The 23484-nt window shown below is 40.9% G+C and overlaps 2 protein-coding genes across 2 annotated transcripts; one reads left to right on the top strand and one right to left on the bottom strand.

The window, feature by feature from the left end:
• Window positions 1-102: 102 nt before the first annotated feature.
• On the bottom strand, window positions 103-8601 carry LOC128361266 (cingulin-like protein 1). The gene is made up of 11 exons (XM_053321651.1): window positions 8530-8601; window positions 8078-8120; window positions 7729-7889; window positions 7530-7611; window positions 4853-5036; window positions 4593-4666; window positions 4380-4456; window positions 4183-4283; window positions 3994-4085; window positions 3750-3902; window positions 103-2480 (listed from the first exon to the last, which is right to left on the bottom strand). The coding sequence occupies exons 1-11, from the start codon at window positions 8593-8595 to the stop codon at window positions 2317-2319; spliced, it is 1197 nt and encodes a 398-aa protein (XP_053177626.1). The 5' UTR covers window positions 8596-8601; the 3' UTR covers window positions 103-2316.
• A 1035-nt stretch (window positions 8602-9636) lies between these two features.
• mmachc (metabolism of cobalamin associated C) lies at window positions 9637-12594 on the top strand. Its single transcript, XM_053321653.1, has 5 exons — window positions 9637-9745; window positions 9930-10127; window positions 11014-11166; window positions 11298-11474; window positions 12003-12594. The coding sequence occupies exons 1-5, from the start codon at window positions 9656-9658 to the stop codon at window positions 12183-12185; spliced, it is 801 nt and encodes a 266-aa protein (XP_053177628.1). The 5' UTR covers window positions 9637-9655; the 3' UTR covers window positions 12186-12594.
• Window positions 12595-23484: the final 10890 nt, after the last annotated feature.

Genomic DNA, 23484 nt, shown 5'->3' with positions numbered 1-23484 from the left:
TATAAGACTTCTGCTATACAGTGAGTTTGCTGTAAACATGAGTTTCACAAGTGCATTGAGAGTACATCGCTGATTGATGAAGGGAACCACAGAAAGTAAAGCTCCTCTTGCAACTTTAACACAAACTTTTATTGTTGAGACAAAACACTAAACATTTAATTTACAGACATCCAAATGAATCAGTGTGCTGCTTTACTGCAGCACCACTGTACAATTCTTGGCAAATGCATTAAAACTGCAGTAGAAAGGTCTGATTCATCCGCCGTTATCTGGCTACAATAACAAACAGATGAGCCTTCTTTCTCTCGGTCTCTTCAAGCACAATATTAACACAAAGAACGCATGTTAGAAGAGGTACTGTAGTGTACTAATGTGCCATTTAATACTTTCTAGAGGGTCTTTTCTTTCTGACTTTTGCCAGTTCTCTGTAGTCACCTCAACATTTACACCCTACTGCACACCTAACCTACCCATTAGCTCCCCCGTGGCTCTGCACTGCGGTCTGGGATCCTCGATGGGGAGTGGGAGGGTGGGGCGGGGGTGTCTGGATGCTGAAATATTTAACAGCTTGACACCAAGCCTGGCACAGAGTGACTCATGTCAGACATGACAGCATAAAGGGACTACTGACTGTCTTGTGTTGTGCACTGTGTGTATGGAGATCTCAGAGCAGCTGGAGTGTGTGTAGGTGCCTCGACTTTGTTAATGGCTTTTTGATTCCTCTTTACCCTCACTTCAACTGCAATGCCAGGAAACAAGAACCATCCCTCATCAGATTCCTAATGCATTGAAGAGTGCATCAGGAAGAAAACCCCATTAAATATCCATTTCTCTGCTACACTGAACAGTGTAGCATTTCATATCGTACAATGACCTATGTACTGTGAACTTTAACAACAGTGATAAAAGTGTATTAAAGTGCAATTTGTTTGTTATATAACTAATAATTTCACCAACTTAAAGCTATATAATCATACTGTGGGTATGACTTTTTAGTTGTTTTTTTTTAAATCAGTGTTGCACTCTGCAGAGCATCATGATCAGTGGTGTCTTCTTACAGGTCCCACTGTAGTTATGAGCACAGCTGAAATCCTGCCAGATCCTTTTCCAACCCTTAACTACAGCAAACCTTTACCTAACTGCAACAATTTCTAATCATAACAAAGTTAAACATAACTACTTTAATCTTGTGCCTAAAACTAAAGCTTGTGGTATAGTTGGCCAATCACAGTGCTTTTGCCTTTAACTCTGGTTGGACCCATAATTTATTGTCAGTGGTGCGCAACGCAGAAGGGTGTGGCAACAATTAAAGCATTATACCCTGGCGGGATGGACTTTCAGAATTTAGTGGTTAAAGCTTCAGGCCAAGTCAAGCTTTCAGTGAGAACCTGTGAGTGGTTTGCAGAAATGCTACTTTGCTGGTACAAAGCCCTGCCATCATAAAAAAGAGTTGTACTCTTAATAAGCATAAGAGTTCTTTAAACAGCTGCCTGTCTCCTCAGTTTGTTCCCAGGATCCTATCGTGCTGTACATGTGGAGACAGTTACGGCTGATTATTTAAAGGAAATTTGCCGCTATCACAGTTTTCAACAGTTTGAATCGTCCTAAGAGATCTCGACCTCTAGTAGATAACACTAATGTGACTGAGGGGGAAAACAATGCTTTGATGAATGGTGTCTCTAACTAAGAGACCAGTTTTATTTGCTGAATATTTTAGTGTTTTTTTTTTTTTTCCCGCAGTGTGGTAGGAGAAGGTTGGGTGCTTTACACAGGTCCAGGGAGTTTAAACAATGAATAGACAAGTGATTAAAAGTCAATTAAAAAGTTATTAACCTGATAGTCCAACACTGTGCAGTCTGTCTCTAACACTTCTGGTATTCTCCCAAATAACATTTGAGACTTTCCCACGCTGGGAGAATTTCCCTGCTGCTTTCAATCATATACAGTATCACACATTATATCTGCAGATCTTGCAAGCAACAGTAATGATATCAACCAGGAAGACTTAATTACTTGTTATTTTATGAGCCAAAGCCTGCTACTAATGTCATTCTTTGTTTCCTTTCCCCTTCTCTTGGGACCACGTAGGAAATAAGTCATGTGGCTGCTTGTGTTCCCCAGAATATTTCTTTTAGTTTTAACAGCAGGACTGTAACTCTAAACTGCACTGATCAAATCAAACTAAAATAATACATTCCAGTATTAATAATTATTATACTGTAATTAATACATCTCAGGTAGTGTATTGTAGAAGGAGAAAGAAATGTTAGTTACTCCTTCCAAATTCAAATGACAAAACTTCACCTTATAAAAAGATCAGAGGTCATTAAGACTCAGGTCAGATCCTAAATCTGGGTTCAAATCCTCATCTAGGAGATCATCATCCTCCTCCTCCTCCTCCTCTGGATCAGTTCCCGGACCAGCAAAGTCGCTCCGTCTGGACTGAACACTCAGACGTACTCGAGGCTTCTGATGAAGAGCTGGCAGAGGTGAAGAGCGGAGAAGGGGCAGTTAATTTGTGTGTGTGAGTGATTGGCTGCATTTTTGTTGTATTAGTATGTGAGATTAGGTTGGAAGACATTCAAATGTTTTCCCATAACAACTGTGAAGTGGTATGAATGTATGTGTGCGTGTGGAAACTATCGTCAAATTAGTGTGGCTTCATGGGCCTAAAAACACTCTGGGAAACATTTAGAGCTGAGATTGTAATCTCTTCCGGGAACATCAACTGTGTTACAGTAAATCTTGGGGGTGAGCATGCGCGCACACACACACACACACACACACACACAAAAACACACAACCAAATTTTGCAAGGAACGATAAGCTTTGCAGAGACTGTCTGAGAGGAAATGAGATCTTTACTGCTTAATTTGCAGGCAGAGGAACACAGTAGGATTACAAACCTGCTCACAATGGTGCTGCACATCTGCACATTACATTCCTCACTTTTGGTATATCTAAAGGAATAGTTTGGAATTTTAGGAAGTCTGTTTAGTCTCTTTGTCTTAACTGTGAGGATTAGTCCTACTCTTATGTCTGTACAGTACATATTAAGCAGCAGTCAGCAGCTGGTTGGCATAGCTTGACGCAAAGAGAGGAAACATGGAAACAGCTAGCCTGTCAGAAGGTAAAAATTTGCACAACAGCACCTCTAAAGCTAAGAAAAGTGCAAAAACGTATATGATGTGGTTTTTATGTGCTACACTTTTTCTTGGTTGCAGTAACTTCTTTGCATCTTTGTCGTCGCCATGATGTTGCCAGGCAACCATCTGAGATTCCAAGACAGATATGAGCATATCACTGATTGTCTCATCTACCTCCCAGCAAGAATACAAATGAGAGAATTTCCCAAAATGTCAAACTGTTCCGTTAACAAACTATTTATTGAAATCGTAAATACAGAGGAGTGCTCTCTGTAGTGAGTCAAATCTACTGGGAGTGAATCAGAGTGGAGGTTGAGCCAAATGTGTGTGGGAGGGAACGAAGGGGAAATACATGTCCAATCTTGCTATAACCGTCATCAGTGCTTGCCCATCTGGTGCCCTGCATATCATTCCTGTGTGATCCAATTGTCAGAGCGTGTTGGTGGTGGAGTACATGGAGCTGGACAGAAGGCTTGTGAAAATGATATAATTGAAATATGTGTCATTGATGACTCAGCATGTTGTACTACACGCTGTATCTGGGGGTGCATCACACCACCATGCTTGTGCTAATCTTTTCTCCAAGAAAACATTTGTGCTCACTTGACTCTTTGTCCTCCAGCCATGACAGATCATCTGAGCTGACATCTGCCAGACTTGGTGTTGGGCTAAAGTCTTCAGAGTCAGAGTCCTGCTCTGCCTCTTCTGCTTTGACCCCTCTTCTATGGCTGCGAGGGAGTGGGAGAGGTGATGCACCTGAATCAAATGGGAAAACAAAGACTAGTTAAATAGTAATGAAACTGTGCATGTGCATATGTGTAAGAGGAACTGAAGGATAGTGACTTGCCTGATGTATGTGCCGACAGTAAAGGTAAAGATGTTGGTTCACCTCGTAGAATCAGAGTCCTGACCTCCTCCTTCAGTTCTGACACAGTTGCTCTGTTGCAAGAGGTTAATTGTAACATCCACTATAATTCAAAGGCTTAAGACACAAAACTCCAGATATACACATATCTATACGCGCTCACACATGTACCTGATCTGGCGAACCTCTTGCTGTGTTTGTGAATATTGAGAGACGGTCCTTGCCAGATCAGTACTGTGTGCTCTGTAACTGTCTGTCAGCTCCTCCAACGTCTGAGCAAAGCACACAAAAGGAAAGGTTAAGGATCTGAAAAAAAACAAAGCACACATCCACTAGCAAACACAACCTGCGCGGGACATTGTGTTTACCTTGCAGCTGCGTTCGTACTGTCTCCTTGTCTCTCTGGCCTCTGCCTGCTGGAGGAACACGTCCTCCTCCTGTCTCCCTGTTATGGGGCAAAGAGGGAGCAGATGTTGTCAGCAAGACTGCGCTTGCCTTCACTTTACAGGCCAGCACCAGGCTTTGGACATGTGCAGTCCCGCTGAATCAATATGTGGGTATTATGTGCGTGTGCGACTCACTTAGCTGTGCTTTCAGCTGGTCCAACTCTCTCCGCAGGTGCTCCAGCTCCTCTCGCCGCAGCTTTGAGCTGAAACTATGAAAAGAAAAGTGGAGATAAAAACTTTTGTGGTTTCTTTTATTTCACACCTGTCCTCTGCAAAATGTCAAACCACACTTTTTTGTTTTTAATTCTACCTCAGACATTTCTATGTCAATCACGAGCTGGACCTATTGTCACTTTAGTCTGCAGTTATGCCCCCCAGCTCCACCCCTAAAGCACCTCTCCTCCAGGTTGCCTAGCGACGTGGCTCTGGTAATGTGTCCCCGCAGACTGCTCAGCTCACGCCCAACCTCTCTCCTCCACTGCTCCATCCTTCTCTCTGCTCCTGGACTTTGTCCCCTCGTAGATTCATCCCGCTCTCTTTCCCTTTCCCTCATCTCTTCACGCAACCTGTGAACCTCCTCTGGAAAAGAAGAGAGGTCACTATGAGGACGGGAATTTCTCTCCTTAACAAGCCTTGTGGATACATCTGAATAATTTATTAATGTCTTTAATTATACATGAGTATATTTTGCTTTATCAGACAGAGGGGTGGGCAGTGAGTAGGGAAAGAACAGGAGAGAAAGATCATGTGGGATCTCAACTTCAGACAAAAGTGCAGCCGCATAAATCAATATATAATTACACAATACACTTACATTTAGTCATTTGGCAGATGAAGCACAATCCAAACCACAGTAGCTCAAGGATGGAAAAAAGTATACATTTTGGCATAATTAATGTACATAAATGAGACCATGGCCAGGAAACTTGGTAACACCTACAGTATCTGTTGCTAGTGGTACTGTTTGTGCTGATGGTTCACAAAATTGAGACCACATTTCCTGTAAATCCTCTAGCTTCCTGTTCCAGGGAGGATTCTGCTACTGGCTCCACTCTTCAATCTTTCCCTCGAGAAAAGCTGATGTGAAGCTGAAACTATGAAGTTATCAGAGTGGAAACACACCAGAGTTTATTTAATGAAGACTAAAAATGGAGGCATATTTCCTGTTTTGAGCCATAAAGCAATGCCCATGTGTGCCATTTAGACAGAAATGTATGTTTTTATGTAATGCCAAGCAGAGGCTGGAATAGTCTGCCAGAATCTCTTGATGGGGAATTTGTTTGTTTACTGTCATTGAACTAATCAAATATTTATATACAGTATCAGTAAGAACTTTGGACACAGTTTCTCATTTATTTGAATGAGAGAGAGTGACTAATACTGTATATACACCGCAAAGCATTTCAACCACGACACAATTGATGCTACAGTGAAAAACAAGTTACAACAAGAGGTTGCATTGTGTTAAAGAGCAATGAGCAAACGTTTGTTTTAAGTTGTCTCTTTGCTTCATTGACTGACTAAGACAACCAAACAGTAGGATGAAGAGAATTCTGTCACCAGTTATTTATTCTATTGTAGGATACACAAGTTTGTTATAGGAGATATTATTAGCAGAGCAGGACTGGCACAGGAGTCAAAAAAATGGATGCACTGCAAGCAACAGGACTGTGCAAAAAATCAAAAAGTAACTGAAATTGATGTTATCTCTCGCTGTCTCAAACCAACTGAATTTTAGTCATACGGGTATGTTAAGAGAATGAATTTCCTCATACAGGCTGCTGACCTGCAGTTCAAAGCAATGTAATTAACCAATCATTTCCAGAGAGAGCAAAACAACGATAATGAAATAACAGCATTCATAAGACATTCACAAGTTGTGTTAACAGAACAATATTTTACTTTGAATTTCCTGTTTTACCAAACAAATAACTAAAAGTGTTCTTAATTACTCAACATGCTAAACAAATATGACTAAATCATAATCAAAAGATTTCTGTTTATTAATCAGTACAAATAATTAATTAAGAGCTCCACTGTGACTGCGGAAAATATTGTGCACATTTGTATTTAAGATTAATTGTTACTGTGGTGAATGCAATGTGCTGTTTTACATGCAAACCATAATATATTGAATTAAAGAGTGAAAAGAATTGGAAAAAAAGCCAAGTGAGGCATCAAGTTGCTCATCTGTTTGAAGTTGAAGAACGCAACTGCTTCTCACTCCACTCCCGTCCTGACTGACTACACAGGCTCTCAATTTGGTATAGAATTCAATTTAAGATTGTATTGATTACCTTTAAATCCTTATATCGTCTGGCTCCACTTTATATTTCAGAGCTATTAACCCCTTATTCTGCACTGATACCTCTCAGATCAAAGAATCAAAATGTTGCTAAAAGTTCAGACCAGGCTTTAAACAAAAGGAGAATCATGCTATTTTATAATGATGTCGAAAATACTCCCCCTCAGTATGAGATCAGTGGAGTCAGTGCCTCAGTTTAAAAAGCTTTTATAAACCCACCTGTGCAGGCTGGTATTTTTATTATAGTTTAATAATGTCTATTCAAAAGTTATAATGGTGTTCTTTTATATTATGTTTTAATTCTCCTAGTTTAAATTTTCTTGTTAAGTCTTTCTTTTGTTCTTTTTACTTCTCTGTTTTACATCTTGTAGTTACTTGTATTTCATGGTATTATATTTTGTGAAGCACCTTGTAACTCTGGTTCTGAAAGGCCTTATAGTTTAGTTTAGTTTATAAAAGAAGTGTTGTGCATGGCCATTAATCATTTACAAGAAATAAAAAGATGATTGTACTAGTTTTAGCCAGAAGCTAATTTCCATCTGTTGTCCTACAAACAAATAAACAATTAGTAACAAATACAAAAACAAATAGTACACAGAACACAAAATATTATACAGTACCAAACACAAAAAACATGGTAAGTACAATAACACAATAAAGTGAACAAAATACAGACATAAAGTTTTGTACTGTCTGGTGCTGTATTTGTGTGAGGATAATGTAACCCAGTATGAACTGAGTTTAGAAATGATGGTGCAGCAGGTTACCTTGCAGCGTCTGGATGTGACACTGTTGAGACTGTTTCTCCCTTTCTGTGTCATGGAGTTTCCGGGTGAGAGACTCAATCGCCTTGAAAAAACATTAGAGGGTGACATTTTTTTTTCCACTTCTAAAATAACAACAATGTAATGAATCAGATAAACGCGCCAACTGTTTCTTCTCACTGCTAAACAAACAATCACACACCTGGCTCTGTATCTGGAGTTGCGACTGGATAGTAGCAAGGTCTGTCCACTGCACACCAGGACTGAGAGATGGGGAAAGCTGCCGGTGAAGGGGAGCTCGAGGAGGCAGAGCAGGAGGGTCTAAATCTGAATCATGAACCCTCTCCCGAATTGCAAACAAATCTGGAGAGGAAGAGGCATGTGAGGGGGGAGGGGAAGTGTTCACCAAAGTCTAAAATCAAATGAAAGTCATGCAAACCAATGTCACTCCTGTCATGAGCTGCATTTTGCTGTGACGTCTGCCAGTGTAATAAGTAATTAGTAATTTCCCCTTTTTACTCAAACAGAGAAATATAAAGTGATTCACCCACCTTCTCCTCCTTTGGAGAATTTCCCTGGTGAGGTCAGTCTCTCCTGTGGGCACATAAAAGACTTTGAGATTCAAAGGGTATTTCCAAATTCTCACTATCAATATGCCTCTTTAACCTGGACTGAATTTCCCTGTTTTTTTGTGGAGCATTACTGCCATCTACAGATAGCTCCAATAATGACAATGTACTACTTGCACTGATGTAAACCTGGATTTGGATATTTTCCCATCATTTTAGGTCTAAGAGACTAATGTAGACAAAAACTTCAGGAATTTGTCCTGTATTGAGCAATGTTTGGCCCCATTTGTCACTTTCATCAAAGCTGATGGGAATATAGGCTCCAGGTTGAAAAATACCAGGATTTCCTTTAAGGTAGGGACACTCACTGAGTAATGTGTATAGTTTATGTACAAGACGTATAAAGGAAGAGCAGGCTATTTGAATCTACTCACCCTCATTTTAGCCACGCTGCCATCTGCTACTGAGAGGATAGAGCTCAGCTGGTTGTCCCAGTTCATGTCTGAGTTGAACTAGAGAGGAAAGCATTGAGTAATCACTATCATCTCATCAGTGTTAATTCTTGATCCTGGGTGCACATAGTTCATGCAGGTGTTGTGTGACCTGACAGTGGCCGTACATCATAAATCCACTGTAGGATAGTAATACAGTAACTTTAGACATGTTTTGTGGCAGGTCGGTTGACTGGTTAACCTAGTTAAAAGATCTCTGACACTTGGTGGAAGATTAAATTACAGCAAAGTCTGGGTATTCATTTGCAAGTTTGTGGAGAAGCTTTTATCAGCTTCTACTCATGAAAATGTAACTGAGGTGCCAGGATATGAAAGCAGTCTGATCATTGATGATTGACAATTGATTTCCACACAGCATCTCTCTCCAGCTTCCAGCAGTGACAACAGAGCTGAACTGGAGGCGACACAGGACGTTGCTCAAGGACACTCCAGTAGAGTAGATGCTTACTGAGAGAGACATAGCGAATTGTACACTAAACACCTCAAGACACAGTAGACGTTAATTAGCATATATTAGCGAAAAAGCTAAGCTATTATCAGTTAGCAGCAGTTTTATGACGACTTTTTTTCCCTCTCAGCCTTCATAGCAACACTGTCTTGGTTGGCAGAAAAAAAATATACTGAATGGCGTCTTATTTTGCTAACAGCTTACAATTTGTCTCTAGCAAAAAATGAATTTATCACGATAAAAGAAAATAGAGGTAAATACGTTTGTGCTAGCTGGCTAATGAAGCTACTCACAGAAAACCTTGCGATCCACTTTTAAATCCAGGAGCCCATAACAGCAACGTGATTACGTAAGACGTAGCCGCACAATTAGTCTGGGTGTTGTAGTTTTATAGTTACCCGTACTTTTCCTTCACAATATTACAGAAATAGTTCAGTTGAATACGTCCTCAGTACATTTTATGGTATATCCTAGTATAGCAGGTCGTTTAGACACAATAACTCATCGCAGAAACTGCAGCAGTCTTGCTTAATAAGTTAGTTTGGACTAAACAAAGAACACCATATCCCACAATCCAAAGGTCTGTGTTTACGTGTAAGCATGGCGGCTTCCATTGACAATGTGGAAAGTGTAACAGGACTGCTAGAAGACTGTATATCTAAACATGGATTTGAAGTCTATCCTCTCAAGGTACTGTTTTTCTTTTTTTTTAGTGTGCCGTAACACCAAGAAGGACTACAAAATGTGAAATGTGCTGCCGGTCAATGCATCCACAGCTACAACTGAGAAGTTTGGGATGCCTACTAAACTGTTTGTTACTGCCTCTGTGCCTCTCTGTGCCTCTCTTTGACACTCTGTCTTAACATGTTCACAGGTTGGTTGGTACAACTCAGTGTTGCCCCCCTCTCTGCACCTGGCTTACCCAGATGACTGCCTGGCTATGGTGATACTCAGCACTCCTGCCATGTTTGAACAAGCCTTCTTGCCCTTCATGCAGGAGAGAGGCTGCCAGACACTGTCTGACCCCATAGACCAGTGTGTCAAACACTGTGTGTCCTCTGCTGTCTCACAGGTGTGTGCGTGCGTGCAGTAAAGAGAGTAAACATTGTATGGTTGGTTAGGGATGGAATGGACTATATGGATCAAATCTATCACACTAAATGGGATTTCATATCATGATATTGATATGGTACATGTTGATATGTATCAATATAATACATATAAGCATACATTTGAACATTTTCCCACTTCTCTCTTCTCAGAGGTATTAAAGGAACAGTAAAGTGTGCATCACCCATACCGTCAGGAGCCATAGCATTAGGTGCAATGACCTTCACTTGTTTTGTTGTAGTTTAATTACTTGCAAATGTGTTCTCTAAATTCTCTTATGACGAATCCTGCATCATTATCTCACCCTGAGTCCCTGTCTTAAATCCTTAAATGATACATATTCTTTTTTTCTGTAAATAAAAACTAAAACATTTTATTGATGAAAATACAGGCAAAGCACACTTGCACTAGTGCAAGTATAAATACAAAAATACATCTTCTGTATTTAACATTTTTCAACAATAAGAATGAAACCAAAGTAAGAAAAGAAGGAACTATGAACTAAACTATGAACATTTTGAAGTAACAATATCCATGGTGCATATTTATAAATATACTTTGAAAATATTAATTATTTTCATACAACATGTACCAACAGGCTACTGGACAGACAGCACCAACAGGCTACTGGACAGACAGCAGCTGTGTCTCTGGCAAAACTAGTGTTACCATGATACCATGGTATAAACACAGAAAAACTATAAATAGAAAACTCCCTGAAAGTTGTTACATTTTAAGTATTAAGTACATTATCATATCTGCCAATCTAGCTACCGATATTGCAACTGTTATTTTCATGTTTGGTTTGTGGCACCTAAATATTTCCTCCTCCTCTCTCTTCCCTGCAGTGTTTTCCAGGACAGAAGGTGGATGTGCGGTATGACTACGAACTGTTGCCCAGCAGGAAGCCAAAGTTCTTGGCACAGACTGCTGCTCATGTGTCTGGAGCAGCTTTCTACTACCAGAAGTCTGATGTCACAGACCAACCCTGGGGTGAAAAAGTAATGATTTTCATTCCTGAGGAATGTAGCTGGTTGCTGTTTTATTTCATTTCATCAGTTGTGGCAGATACTTGCAGTGCAGCTTTTCCCTTCTTGTCTCCTCACTCGTCTTTATCTCTGCCTGCCTGCAGAAGATGTTTGGAGTGTGTGTGCATCCGAGGTTTGGGGGCTGGTTTGCCATCAGAGCCCTGCTGGTGTTTGAAGGTATGACGGTGGGCTCTGAGCTGGTGCAGCCTGTTCCTCCTGACTGTGTGCCTTCCAGAGAGGGCAGGATAAAGCTGCTTGAGGCTTTCAACCTTCACTGGCAGGTACAGGACCTCAGTACTGTTAGTCATAATAGCTGTAGCATGCACACAATAAATGTAGACTGGGGAATCCAAACTGTTTTAATGTCAAAGACCTCCAGACACATGGCCTTTAGATAAGAGACCCCCATAGACTGGAGTTTTTGTTGGACTCCCCTCTGAGAAGGTTTCAGTTGTCTGTTGAGTGTGTCTGTACTGTAGGTGGTGAGATGATAATAAACCGAAAAAACGGTGTCGTCATACAGTCCTCATACAGTCCTCAAACAAAGAAAATACATTCTCAACATGAAATAAATATATGATTAATCATAGTTAATTAGAAAGACAGGAATGTGTTTGTTGGCAAAAACAGTGATAATTTTACAGCCCTAAAAAAGTGTATACTGTATTAGAAATAAGGTAGTTGTAGAAGACAACATACTGTATATTGGCTAATTTTTTATCAAAGTTGAATTTCTGTTTGTTAGTTACTGCAGTAATGCTTCTGACCATTTTGTGTCATTAAAACTGTTTTCTGATTTGCATCACCAGGACTGGAGCTACAGAAACATTGTCTGTCCAGTCAGTACCTACTCTCAGAAACAGATGGACTACTTTTCGACTAAACCCGCCGAGCGCTTCACTCTGCTCAGGACTTGGGGTTTCCTGCCGAGGGACGACGATCAGCCTGATCCCTGCTCTGACACACAGACCCAGGTGAATGGACACGGCTGAAAGACAAAGCGCAGCTGTAGGGTGGAAGTGTTGCTCGTCCTCTCTGAGCACTGACCTGCACTGCTTGTCAGACTTTAAATTCACATTTGATTGGACCTTAATTGACTCACTGAACTGAGGCCCAAGATGGGATGTTAATTTAAGCTCATACGGTTATGGTGAAAGCTTTTTATGGCATGTAGGACACTTTTTAAGGACTTTAATGTGAACAGTCACTGCTGTGGCTTAAATGTGATGATGTTTCTGAATGTGATGTACCTGAAAATACCATATTTTATTTTTCTGAATAATAGGCAGCTCCTTTCACAGTGTCCCCTTCCTGAATGTACTCATACATAATGTATGAATTTATTAGTAAGCGCTGTTGCAGCTGAATGCAACTCTTGTTTGAGTAAAATGCTTTTAAAAATGACCCACATTTTTGTTGTTTTTGAGAGTACTAGTACTCCTCCTCTTGTTGGTGAATGGAGGATTGATGGTATTGAACTGGGCATGTAAGGATGTGTGAACAATATGCACTCTCTAAGAACCTAAACACAAACAGATAGTACTCTGTCCTGCTTAACAAAGCAGATCATTTATTCACTATTTGTTTTTTTCCCCTTCATGCCTTTCCATATTGTGAAGAGAAAAGCACCTCATATGCATTTTGCTTGTTTTTTACACAGACTGTAGATGTCTATATTGCTACAGGAACTTTCACTTCACCCATTATGCAACTCATACTCAGCATCAGCACAAAGAGCTTCAAGAAGTGTGTCTCACTAGCCTGAAGCCTGCTGAATTATGTACCTTTTTAAGTAGTGGTATGTGATCTTAAAAAGAGAACTATTTTTATTTAACAGTGAAGCCATAAAAACAATACAGGACTGTATGACTGGGTGGATCTGACTTTAACAAGTGACAAACTGCTTGATAATATTCCCAGCCTTAATGCAAAAACAGAACATATAAACAAAGTTAGGAAATCAATGAACCCCACACTAAAGAAGACACCATTAAATGACTAGTTCACCAAAATATACACCAAAAAAAGTTAAGGTATAATTTTAACCATGCAGTTGTTTTATAGATAATCTCTGAGGTTTCTGCCTCCACCCCCAATACAAAGAAGGTGAATGGACTTTCATTTGTGCTGCTCACAGCATTGAAGGCAAGGCAAGTTGTATAACACATTTCAAGAATAAGGCAAAGTGCTTCACATAAAACATTAAAAGCAGTCAGGACCAAGAGCAAAAGAAATACATTATAAAAGACCATTTAAATACAGTCAAAAATAGTTAAGGAAAATAAAAATAAGCTAAAATAGAATAACACAGATTTGATTTAATAAAAGGCGACAGAGAACTGAAAAGTCTTCCAGTCAACCATGATTTGAAGACATGCAGTTTTTTGGGGAATTAGTTCCAGATCTGTAGAGCAAAACTGCATTTCAAAAAATTCAACAGCAGTCTTTCTTCACGGAATCTGTAGAGTGAGCTGTCCACAGTTTCAGCTGAACAGGTCTCAATGAAAACTGCTCCAGATACAGTTAATGTCAGTGTGTTCTGCAAATACGTTTCCATTTATCTGTATTGTGTACAATATTTTAACAAATGAGTGTTGATCATATCAATCTAAATAAACATATTTATGTTATCCATCTGTCCATCTATCCATCCCCAGTATTTATTGGTCCCATTGTTTAGTCCTTGTCTCCAGTTTACCTGACACTCAGCTTGATGCATTATAGATGTGAGCTGCCTCTGCCCCCCAGCCTGGTGACAGACTGACTACTTTCAACTGTGACTGACCTCTCAGCACCCCACACAACACTGCTGTGACCTCAGGACACACAAACGTTGCTTAGTTTATGTCTTCATTAGCTTTTTATAAAGGTAAATTCTCAAACACATACATACATTAATGCATGAGAGAGGCTCAGTACAGCCAGTGGACAGCTGCACTCAGTGACTCCACCATGAGGGGTTTACTGTGTTCTTCTTCTGCCTGAACAGGAACAAAGTGTATCAGCAGTTCTGCAGTAGGACTTCAGTGCGGCTCACATGCATTATTACACCTGTAGATGTCACTGTTTGCCTCTTTTTTTTGCAGAATGAGGCTTTGCACTGCTGTCTGTGAAGCATCTGCAGATGTTCAGCTTGGCACTTGATAAAAGTCAACGACTGATGCTGCAGCTTTATTTCACTCCTGCCTTCATCATTTCACTCTTTTCTTTCTTCATTTGTAACTTTTTGTTCAAAGGAGCCATGCCTTGCTTCGTTTCACATTTTTTCATTGCAACACCTCGTCTCTCTCTTACTGCATCCCTCTCCTCACCCCCTTCTCACCCTGCCGTGCTATTCTGTCTATCTGTGTACTGAATCAGCATTTCAGAGCAGTATGCCGCAGGCCCGCAGAGAGGCAGACCATGGAGTTAATTATACTCCCACAGATACTCGATCTCTCTTCTATCCCCCTCCTCTGTTGCTCTATCCCATCTCTCTCTCTCTCTCTCTCTCTCTCTCTCTCTCTCTCTCTCTCTCTCTCTCTCTCTCCCTCTCTCTCCCTCTCTCTCTCTCTTTCTTCCTTTCTCTCACTTTGTCTCTTTCGATGTCTTTAAGAAGTCAGTTAACTCTGTAGTTAACTGTAAGTCTCACCATAAACGTCTACGGATGTCTAATATGTAATAGCTGTTACATATGATGCATTTTGTGGCTCAGTTCTAGAAGCAGAACAATATAACTAAAAGATGACTGTATTGTAATGAAGCTTATTTTCCAGTAGCCAACCACATAAAATTTATTTGGCACTTAAATCTAAACAAGAATCAAGCAGGCACAGAAAACTTGAGCAGAATAATGCTCCTCTTGCAGTTTATTTTGTCTTTGCCGTCTCTCTTTGCATCCTTCCCTCACTCTCTTGATTCTCTGCTGATTCCTTCTTCCCCTGTAAGTTTTGAGCTCAGACATTCATGCCTCTGGGAAGCTGGAGGCATAGTTTTCTATGGAGAAATCTGGCAGAGTGAGAGGGCAACCCTCTCACAGTTTTCAGGGTTTGCAGGTTTTTGAGTATCTGCTGTTGTGGGCGAGAAAGCTGCAGCTGGGAATACGGAGCATCCATCAGCTCAACATTTAAGGTTACGCGTCAGGCAAGAAGCAGTAACAAGTATAAAAGAAGCTAAGAAGGGTGAGTGAGATGGGAGGGAAATGCTCTTGATAATCTATATCTCTCTCTCCCTCCCTCTCTTTCCTGCAGAACGTTTTCTCCACAGTGCAGCTTGAGTTCTGGCAGACAGGGCTGCACCGCTGAGCACGTCTTGTGATTTTGCAAGACTGCAGAGGCAATTTTGGACTTTGACTGATGTGGGACACAAGAGGTTACCAGCATTACATTACAAGGCAATACATTATTTTTTTTAAATGTATTGTTTCCTCCACAAGATTCACAATGGGACACCCTGTAAATTCAAACAAGAGATTACAGACACACTCAAACTATCAGACTATAGATTTAGTAAATGCTGCATTGAAGAGCGTAGAAAGTAGTTCCACAGAGAAGCTTGTAAATCCAATCAAAGTGGGTGCAGGGTTGTTGATTGTAAATGTAAATGAGTTTAGAATCAGTCTGTTAAGAGAAGCTGTATTAAAAGTCTGCTGGGTGTTGCTCTTCAAAAACACATAATCCAAGACACAGAAAAAACAGTAATGACATGTTTGTGTGCAGCTAGAAATTATCCACTGCTGCTGTGACAGTTTTGGACAGAGATGAAAAAGAAGAGAAAGAAAGGAAGAGAAAAAAAAAATCAGAGTGGCGTTTCATGAGTTGTGGATCAGTGAAGCAATGTTATCAGCCCACAGTCATCAGTTAACAAGAGAGGGGGGGGGGGGGGCAGCAGTGTACAGTACCAGCAACAGAGGGGAAGTGAGCAATGAGTGATGGGGAGGGGGAGGAAAAGCCCAACATCCAGAGTGCTATCATGTAATATTTACAATACAGCTAAAAGTTTGAATAGAATCCCCAAATATTACTCATACAGTAAATGGTGATTTATGAGAAATAGGGAAGAGCTTAATTATGACTGTTCTCTTTCTCTATTTCCTGTACTACCTCTCTCTCTGCTTTCTCTGACAAAATAGTATATTTTCTCACAGAGCCTGTCTCTCTCTCTCTCAACCACACAGCTTCAATGTGTGTATATGTGTGTGTGTGTTTCCAGAGGTTTTAAATGTTCAAAACCGTCTCCTTATCACTTTCTTGGATTAGCATAATTAACCACCAGTCCTTTGCCTCAGAATTCCCACATCAGCCAATCAGCGGTTGGCTCAGGTTGCGCAGGCCAATGGAGGAGAGATGAAGCAGTCAGCTAAGGATAGAGGGCTCTGAAGAGAGTGAGGAAGGGTTAGGCAAATAGAGGACTGTCCGATTATCTCATTATCAGACTCAGACAGGAGATTAAGCTGGAAATCCCTCCTTTCTCCACACACACACAAACACCTAAAATGCATTTTAAATAAATATATATCAACATCCAAATCAGATGTGAATCATGCCTATCATCGTAATCCTCATTGTTTTCTCTCCATGCCTCCCACTGTCTCTCCCACGGGCATAAGCATGCGTTGAACATGCCAGCATATACAGCTCATTTGGTGTGTCACAAAAGACGACACTAATTTTGCCATTAACTGTTACTGAGTCTGCATGCAAGCACAAGACTCTCATTCCCACGATTAGCAGGACACTAATGAGGAGCAGCCAACGAAACGACAGGGCAAGTGGCATGGTTATTCATGTAGTGGAAAATGCTGGGAGCATCCTGCCAGCTACTGGGATGTCCACATCTGTGTATACTCTTTACTCACTGGTGTAGTCAAAGTGTCGCAATGATTCTTATGTGCAATTTCAATGTAATTTAAATGTCAACAAAATAATCCAGAGTGTTTGTAGGAGTTTGTACGTGGACACAAGCGTCAGCGCATTAAATGAATGTTGATAAGGAAACAGCAGCATTATTTTTGTTTCTCTCAGGAGAACAACAGAATTCACCTGACACCCCATCGTCTCCAGTATAAACCCACCATCAAAGAACAGGGTGGCAGTCAGACAGGAGAGGAGGATTAGCCCAAGCAAAGGCTCTCCTTACATAATCCACCGTTTTAGATGAGCTTCGTTCCCCCTGAGAACGTGATACATTTAACCCTTGGAAACAGAGAGGAGAGGTAGCAGCTTCAGCCTGTAAGACTGTGTAGAGAGAGACATCATTAAAACTCTTTGCCAAGCCTCAGCTGTCGCAAACTTTTTTCTGTCTATCCTTTTAGAGTCAGGCAAAGTCCTGGATGCATCTAAATGGCTCAGTGTCCACATTAAAGGTTTGTTGAGAGGTGAGTTTAGAACAGCTCAAACTCTTAACTGTTAATACTTATACCCATTTCTTTTGACAAACGTTTTCACCAGTACATATTCATTCCTAACATCTCCAACATACTTTACTCAAACGTGTACATTTCAACGTGACTCTTAGCTGTGTGAGTGCATGTAATCATTGAGTGCATGTAATCATTTAATTAGACCATTAAATCAATCTGCACACAGCGGAGAAGTAAGAAAGGTGATAAGAAAGGTGATCACTGACTGGAAGAAAAAAGCTGCACCGAAACCACAAATGCATGCATGAAATAAGGTTTATTGAAGCGCAACATGCAAGTGGACCGCACAGTGGAGTTGATTTATTGTTTGTTTACAGTGAGGGAAATACTACAGTGCACTTAAAGTGGCTATAGAGAGAGGAGGGGCTGTTTTGCTCCATCCTGCTGCTTACTGAATGACTGCATTTAGCTCCATCCCTCTCATGCCTGGTACAGTATGTTGCTAGGGAAGAAGCCCACGTGGTGCCATGAGTTAATTTATTGCTATGCATTAAGTATTACATCACAGCTGCCGATGAACTCTAAATCTGCCACTTATAGCAGATTAGTTCCTTACTTACTTTGGCTCTCATCTACATCTCCCCTCTCTGTTTTGTCCTTGATGTATTTCTCTTTCTTTGCTTTGGGTGAAATAACAAAGAAAAAAATGTGGAAAATGTTTGGTCACTTGCTGTCATTTTCATCTGTCAGTCCTCCTGCGGCCACTTCCTCTATCACACCTCCCTTCCTCGTTGTTTGTTTCCCTCACACTTCTCCTCTTCACATCTCTCTCCAGCCCCCCCCCCCCCCCCTCTCCCCCCTCAGGGAGACTGGTTTGTTGTGTCGTGTTGCTGGGCTATGGAAGAAAATTATGCTCAGTCACAGTTATCATTACCTGTGATTACTCTCTGTGGGGTGTATGGACTATGTTTTTTGGAGTTTGTTAGCAGACTGTTCCCACTTATTACATGACTTTAAAAATATGACTGGTGATTTTTTTATATTTTCCTCTTTGTCAGCAAGTCTCATGTGCAGAGTCAAAAAAGTCTTATGTGCGTATCCAAAGCCTGATATATTATATTCCTCTATGCTGTAGACACACTGCTGCACTTCCGAAGACTAATAACTTACCACATTTTCAGTTTCTGGAGAGTGGTTCCTTGTACACCACCAGAGAGTGTGTGGGAGCACAGTTCCATAGGTTTGCTAGCTTGATGTGCTACTGTACATACATACTTGGCTGTTCATTGACTTTAAGTGAAGAAGTTGTATGTAGCCCAAAAAGCTCTGTAAATTAAATTGTGATGCAAAGCATACAAAGTGATGTCTACCGTATCTGGAACTACTCTCTTGAGACTGAAAACATGATGGCTGTTATTAGTCTTCAGAGCCGTTTCTGAACAATCTAAGGTAGCCGTTGCCTTCAGGGGGAATGAACATGTCACCTGGTGCAGTGGTGAGGCTCACTGATGTATTTTTAATCATTTTTGAACAACAAACTACAGCACAGAGGAATACACACATAAACCTTGTAAGGAGGGTGAGCTTATTGTTGGTTTGGCTCTGCACATGAGATTTGTAGACAATAGGAAAAGTCCTTTTAAGTGTCTTTTACCAATTTGACCGCTCATATAAAAAACAGCCTTGATATAAACCAAAGAGTCAGGACAGATAATTGCTTACAGGCCTAAAGCTTCATGTGTTATTGTGTGTCTTTATGTGTGTTATACCATCCACCCACGCCATCATGTATCCCGCGATGTGCATCCTGAACATAGCACTACTCCAGTGTGCTGCAGGCTTAGAAAATACACTCTATAAGGTACTTTGCATATGTCTATGGGTGCATGTTAATGTATTTTTATGTAAATGATCTCCATTCTGAAAGTAATACTGCCCCTGCATTGTGTGGCTGTTCTCCAGTTTTAGCAAGTCAATAATTTATGTACAGCTCAAAGTTATAAATCCTCTCAAATGAAATAAATATTGCCTTCTTTCAGTTTTTAACCTAAAAGTCAGAAACAGGCTGGTGCGGGGGTGCAGTGTTATTATGAGGCTGCTTTGGTCTTATTAGTAGTTCAGTGTCACTGAGCAAGAGAGCACCACTGAGTAAAATATCCCCTGTAATGGAGATAGTAAAGGTCAAAGCCTCATTCGAGTCAAATACTAAAATATTCACAGGCTGATGTGGAAATCCGTCTCCACACACAGAGGAATCAAGGAGAGCCCGCAGGTTTTGCTTTCAAACCCTTGAGTACTCAGCACACCTGTCGTCCACCACTCAGCATCGGTAAGTGTAATGGGAGAACAGATGAATTCATTAGGCTCAGATTGACCTGCTATGATGAGCAATTTAGTCTCAAACACAGTGAGGCACCTGCGGGAGAGAGGAAATTAGCATTTTAAATAGGGACGATTATAGGCCAGGCCACTCTGTGTGTGTGTGTGTGTGTGTGTGTGTGTGTGTGTGTGTGTGTGTGTGGCTATACTCACAGACATCTCCTTTCTCCTCAGTTACTTGAGTAACACACCACTGTGGTTCATGCTGTCTGAAATATTGACGCAACATTATGCTCTCCTCCCACGCCTCAATGCACTTTTTTATAAATAGAGTGCCGGTGCTGAACACAGCTGGAGAGCACTTGTGAGAGCACTTGAATCTGACACAACACAAAGGAACCACTCTGCCCTACTCCTACATTTAGCTGGCAGGCGTTACAAAATAGTTACCATTGTGAGCATTTAAATTACAGATGGCTTTGATATGATAGTTACAGCATATCAACTTTAAAAAAAACAGATTTATGCTGGTAAAATACAGGTTTGTCAGTGTTGTTTTATTCCCTCAATTTATATTCTGGCCCATGCATTGAGAAGGATGGAATTCTTTTTAGAGCTGCACTGATCAATATTTTTCTATTAACAATGTATCAAAGCTCATTTTAGCATCTTTCCGCTTGTTATTTTACAGCCCACAAGTTTTAATGTTTTGGTTCAGTCTCAATGCTTTCATTAAAACTTGTTTCCAACTATTTGTCCAGCACCAAACAGACAACAGAAGTCAGTGGCTGATAGGTGTGTCACTTAGGCTAAAGAACCAGCTATTTCCTTCAGCAGTTGGACACCAAAAAGGAGCTAAAAAGCGTGTGAGTATTGGACTTAAATCTGTTAACTTGCCAGAAGCACAATTCCAAACAAAGGCTGATGTTGCTCTGTGTCTGTTGGATGTGTGAATAGATGCCTGCTTGTTAAACCAAAACCATAATGTTGTGTTCATAGCCTTATGTTGCCCCCGCCATCCCCAAGTGACCAGAAAGGGTATTTTGATTATTCTATTGAAGACTGGATATGAACCATGATTCTAAAAATGTGAAAACAAAACAGCGTTACAAGATGCAAAACAAATCAAAACGACACGATGAAACAACAAGACATGATGAATTATCTTTTCCTGTCACATGTCAGGGCCAGGTCTGTTTTAATTTAATCTGGTTTGTTTTGTCGCAAATTCTGTGCGTTGAACTGATCAGAGAGTGGGAATGTGCATGTGTGTTTGTGTGTGTATGTGTGTATGTGTGTGTGTTGTGTGTGTTGTGTGTGGAGGATATATGATGAGTTTTTTCTTACAAATCTCACTCCAGCATGCAAACGCTGCCTCCAGTGATGCTACTTGCCGTGCTAAATCCATTAGCACTTTAGCCTACAGTCGTGAGTTATCTCTCTCTAATCGTTCAGAGCGGAGGAAAATAACTCATCTTTTTTTGTAAAAGGCCAACAAGTCACACTCAAACAGTGACTTAAGATAGTGACTTAAGATTTTTTTTATATGTATATTCTCTAGCTTAATATTCCTCCTTGCGAGGGACCTCTGAGTGAGAACCTTTTGATGGAGGCGCTATTTATGTGTATCAGCTGAAGAAAACAGATGAAAGATAAGAGCAAAAATATCTACGTTCTACCATCAACAATCAGCAATGTGTGCTTCTAATTTTTTCCTTGCATTCAGGCAAAGTGAGAGCACATTGTTACTGAGAAATATCAACATAGAGTAAAAACGGCTTCTTAGAGTGAAAACAAGCTCCCTTATTGTTGAGCTTGACCATCTCAGTGGGGAGCTGTTGAGTTTACAAAAAGTTCTTCACTGAAAACACTGCAAATGAGGCTGAGAGGGTTTGTTACACTTACACACACACACACACACACACACACACACACACACACACACACAAATGCACACACTGGGGCTAGCTGAGTCAGGCTTATCGAGAGCTACAAGCATCTGCTCTCCCTCACACACACACACACATGCACTTACATGCACGCACATGCACAGAGTTCCTGTGTCGGATAGCAAGGCATCTTGTTGAAGAGAGGGAGGCCCATGTGGAGGAGAGGAAACAAAAAAATTGCATCTCGCCTTCTTTGTTCCCTCTATTCTCATCTTTTATCTTGATCTCTCTTGTATTGATCCAAAAATGACTGTTTTTTGCAGCAGCTTTCAGAATGATATCTGACCATGCATCTTTCAAATTCTCTTTTTCCCTTCCCTCTTTTCATCTCCTCTCCAATAATCAATTAAACAAAAAATACCCCCCAAAAAATCAAAACCAGACTTTCTCATAATTTCCATCATCCTGCTGGGGTGAAAATGTGCTTATTTTCTCAGGGAGATTGTTAGAGGTGGGTAAGTACAAGGTGGATAATAGTGATAGACAGAGTAATCGAGTCTCTGTGCTCTCTTGGGAAGCAATAAAGATCACCACCAGACTCATCAGCCCACCACAGCTCTGGGCAGAGGGGGAAATTCAGCTTGAGTTTGAGCAGGTATTCTCCTGAGACTGGACATTTGTTTGTGAGTGAGGAAACTTTACATAACAAGCGTTGCACCATTTACTCACATGTCATACTTCTGCAGCTGACTACAGCACAGAACAATGTACACACACCACTGTGTTGACTGTCTCAAAGCCGTCAGCCGTGCCTGCTCAGCTGTGTGTGGAGCGTCAGTGTGTATTTCATCTGAGTGGGTATCTACTCGGCTATACTCAGTGTCTCCCAAGATGAGTCAGACTACACCTCTACCTGGAATAGGATCAAGAAGTCATCCATCACACAAACACAGCTACTATAACCAGCTGCGAAAAGTGCTGAGCCAGCAGTTCTGTGAGAAAGGGCATGTAGGAATTTATCCCTTATTTGTGTTTTGACAAAAATGCAAGGTAAGCGTAAATGCTTTACATTCCCTTTAGGTAGAGCAGGTGACCCTTGCTGGTTACATACCTATTGATGAAGAGGGACATTTAATCACGAGACACTGTGCTCCACAATTAGGCTTTCCCCTCCACATCCAGGTCCTCTTCTTCATGATGAAACCTTCTACTTCAAGCACTTCTAAACTCAGACACACTCTCCCTTTTTTTATTCTTACTTTCTCACATCCCGACACGTACACACGCATGCTGGAACAAAGCAGACAGAAAATAATACCAGACTTTGTATTCATGGAGCGGCGACTTCACAGAGTTTGTTTGCATGTGTCTTTGAAGAGTCTGCATCTGTCAGACTCACAGAGCAGTTTATTATGATGATCTAGATTCCAAACCAAGCTCAATTACTTGCCTCAGCTAATGTTTTAATTTGACACCTCAGTAGAGCACCAGAATGAAAATTATGACACTTGACGAAGAGGAAAGGAGAAAGCAGAGAGGAGGAGGAGGAGAGGGAGTAAAAGACATGATGAGACCTCATTAAGGCTACAACGAAGCAAAGTGTGTGCGTCCGCGTGCGTGCTCATACGCTATGTGTGAGCATGATCAAGTCATTTGTGTGTGTTTTCGCCAGTGCGTGTGTGCGTGTGTGTGTGTGTGTCAGTCAGAGCAGATCTGGGAAGCCCATGGGAGGGTTAAGTAGGG

The sequence above is a fragment of the Scomber japonicus genome, chromosome 7 (assembly GCF_027409825.1).
Source record: "Scomber japonicus isolate fScoJap1 chromosome 7, fScoJap1.pri, whole genome shotgun sequence".
In the NCBI taxonomy this organism is placed as follows: domain Eukaryota; kingdom Metazoa; phylum Chordata; class Actinopteri; order Scombriformes; family Scombridae; genus Scomber; species Scomber japonicus.
The sequence above is the reverse complement of the archived record's forward strand: the minus strand, read 5'-3'. Positions and strand labels throughout refer to the sequence as shown.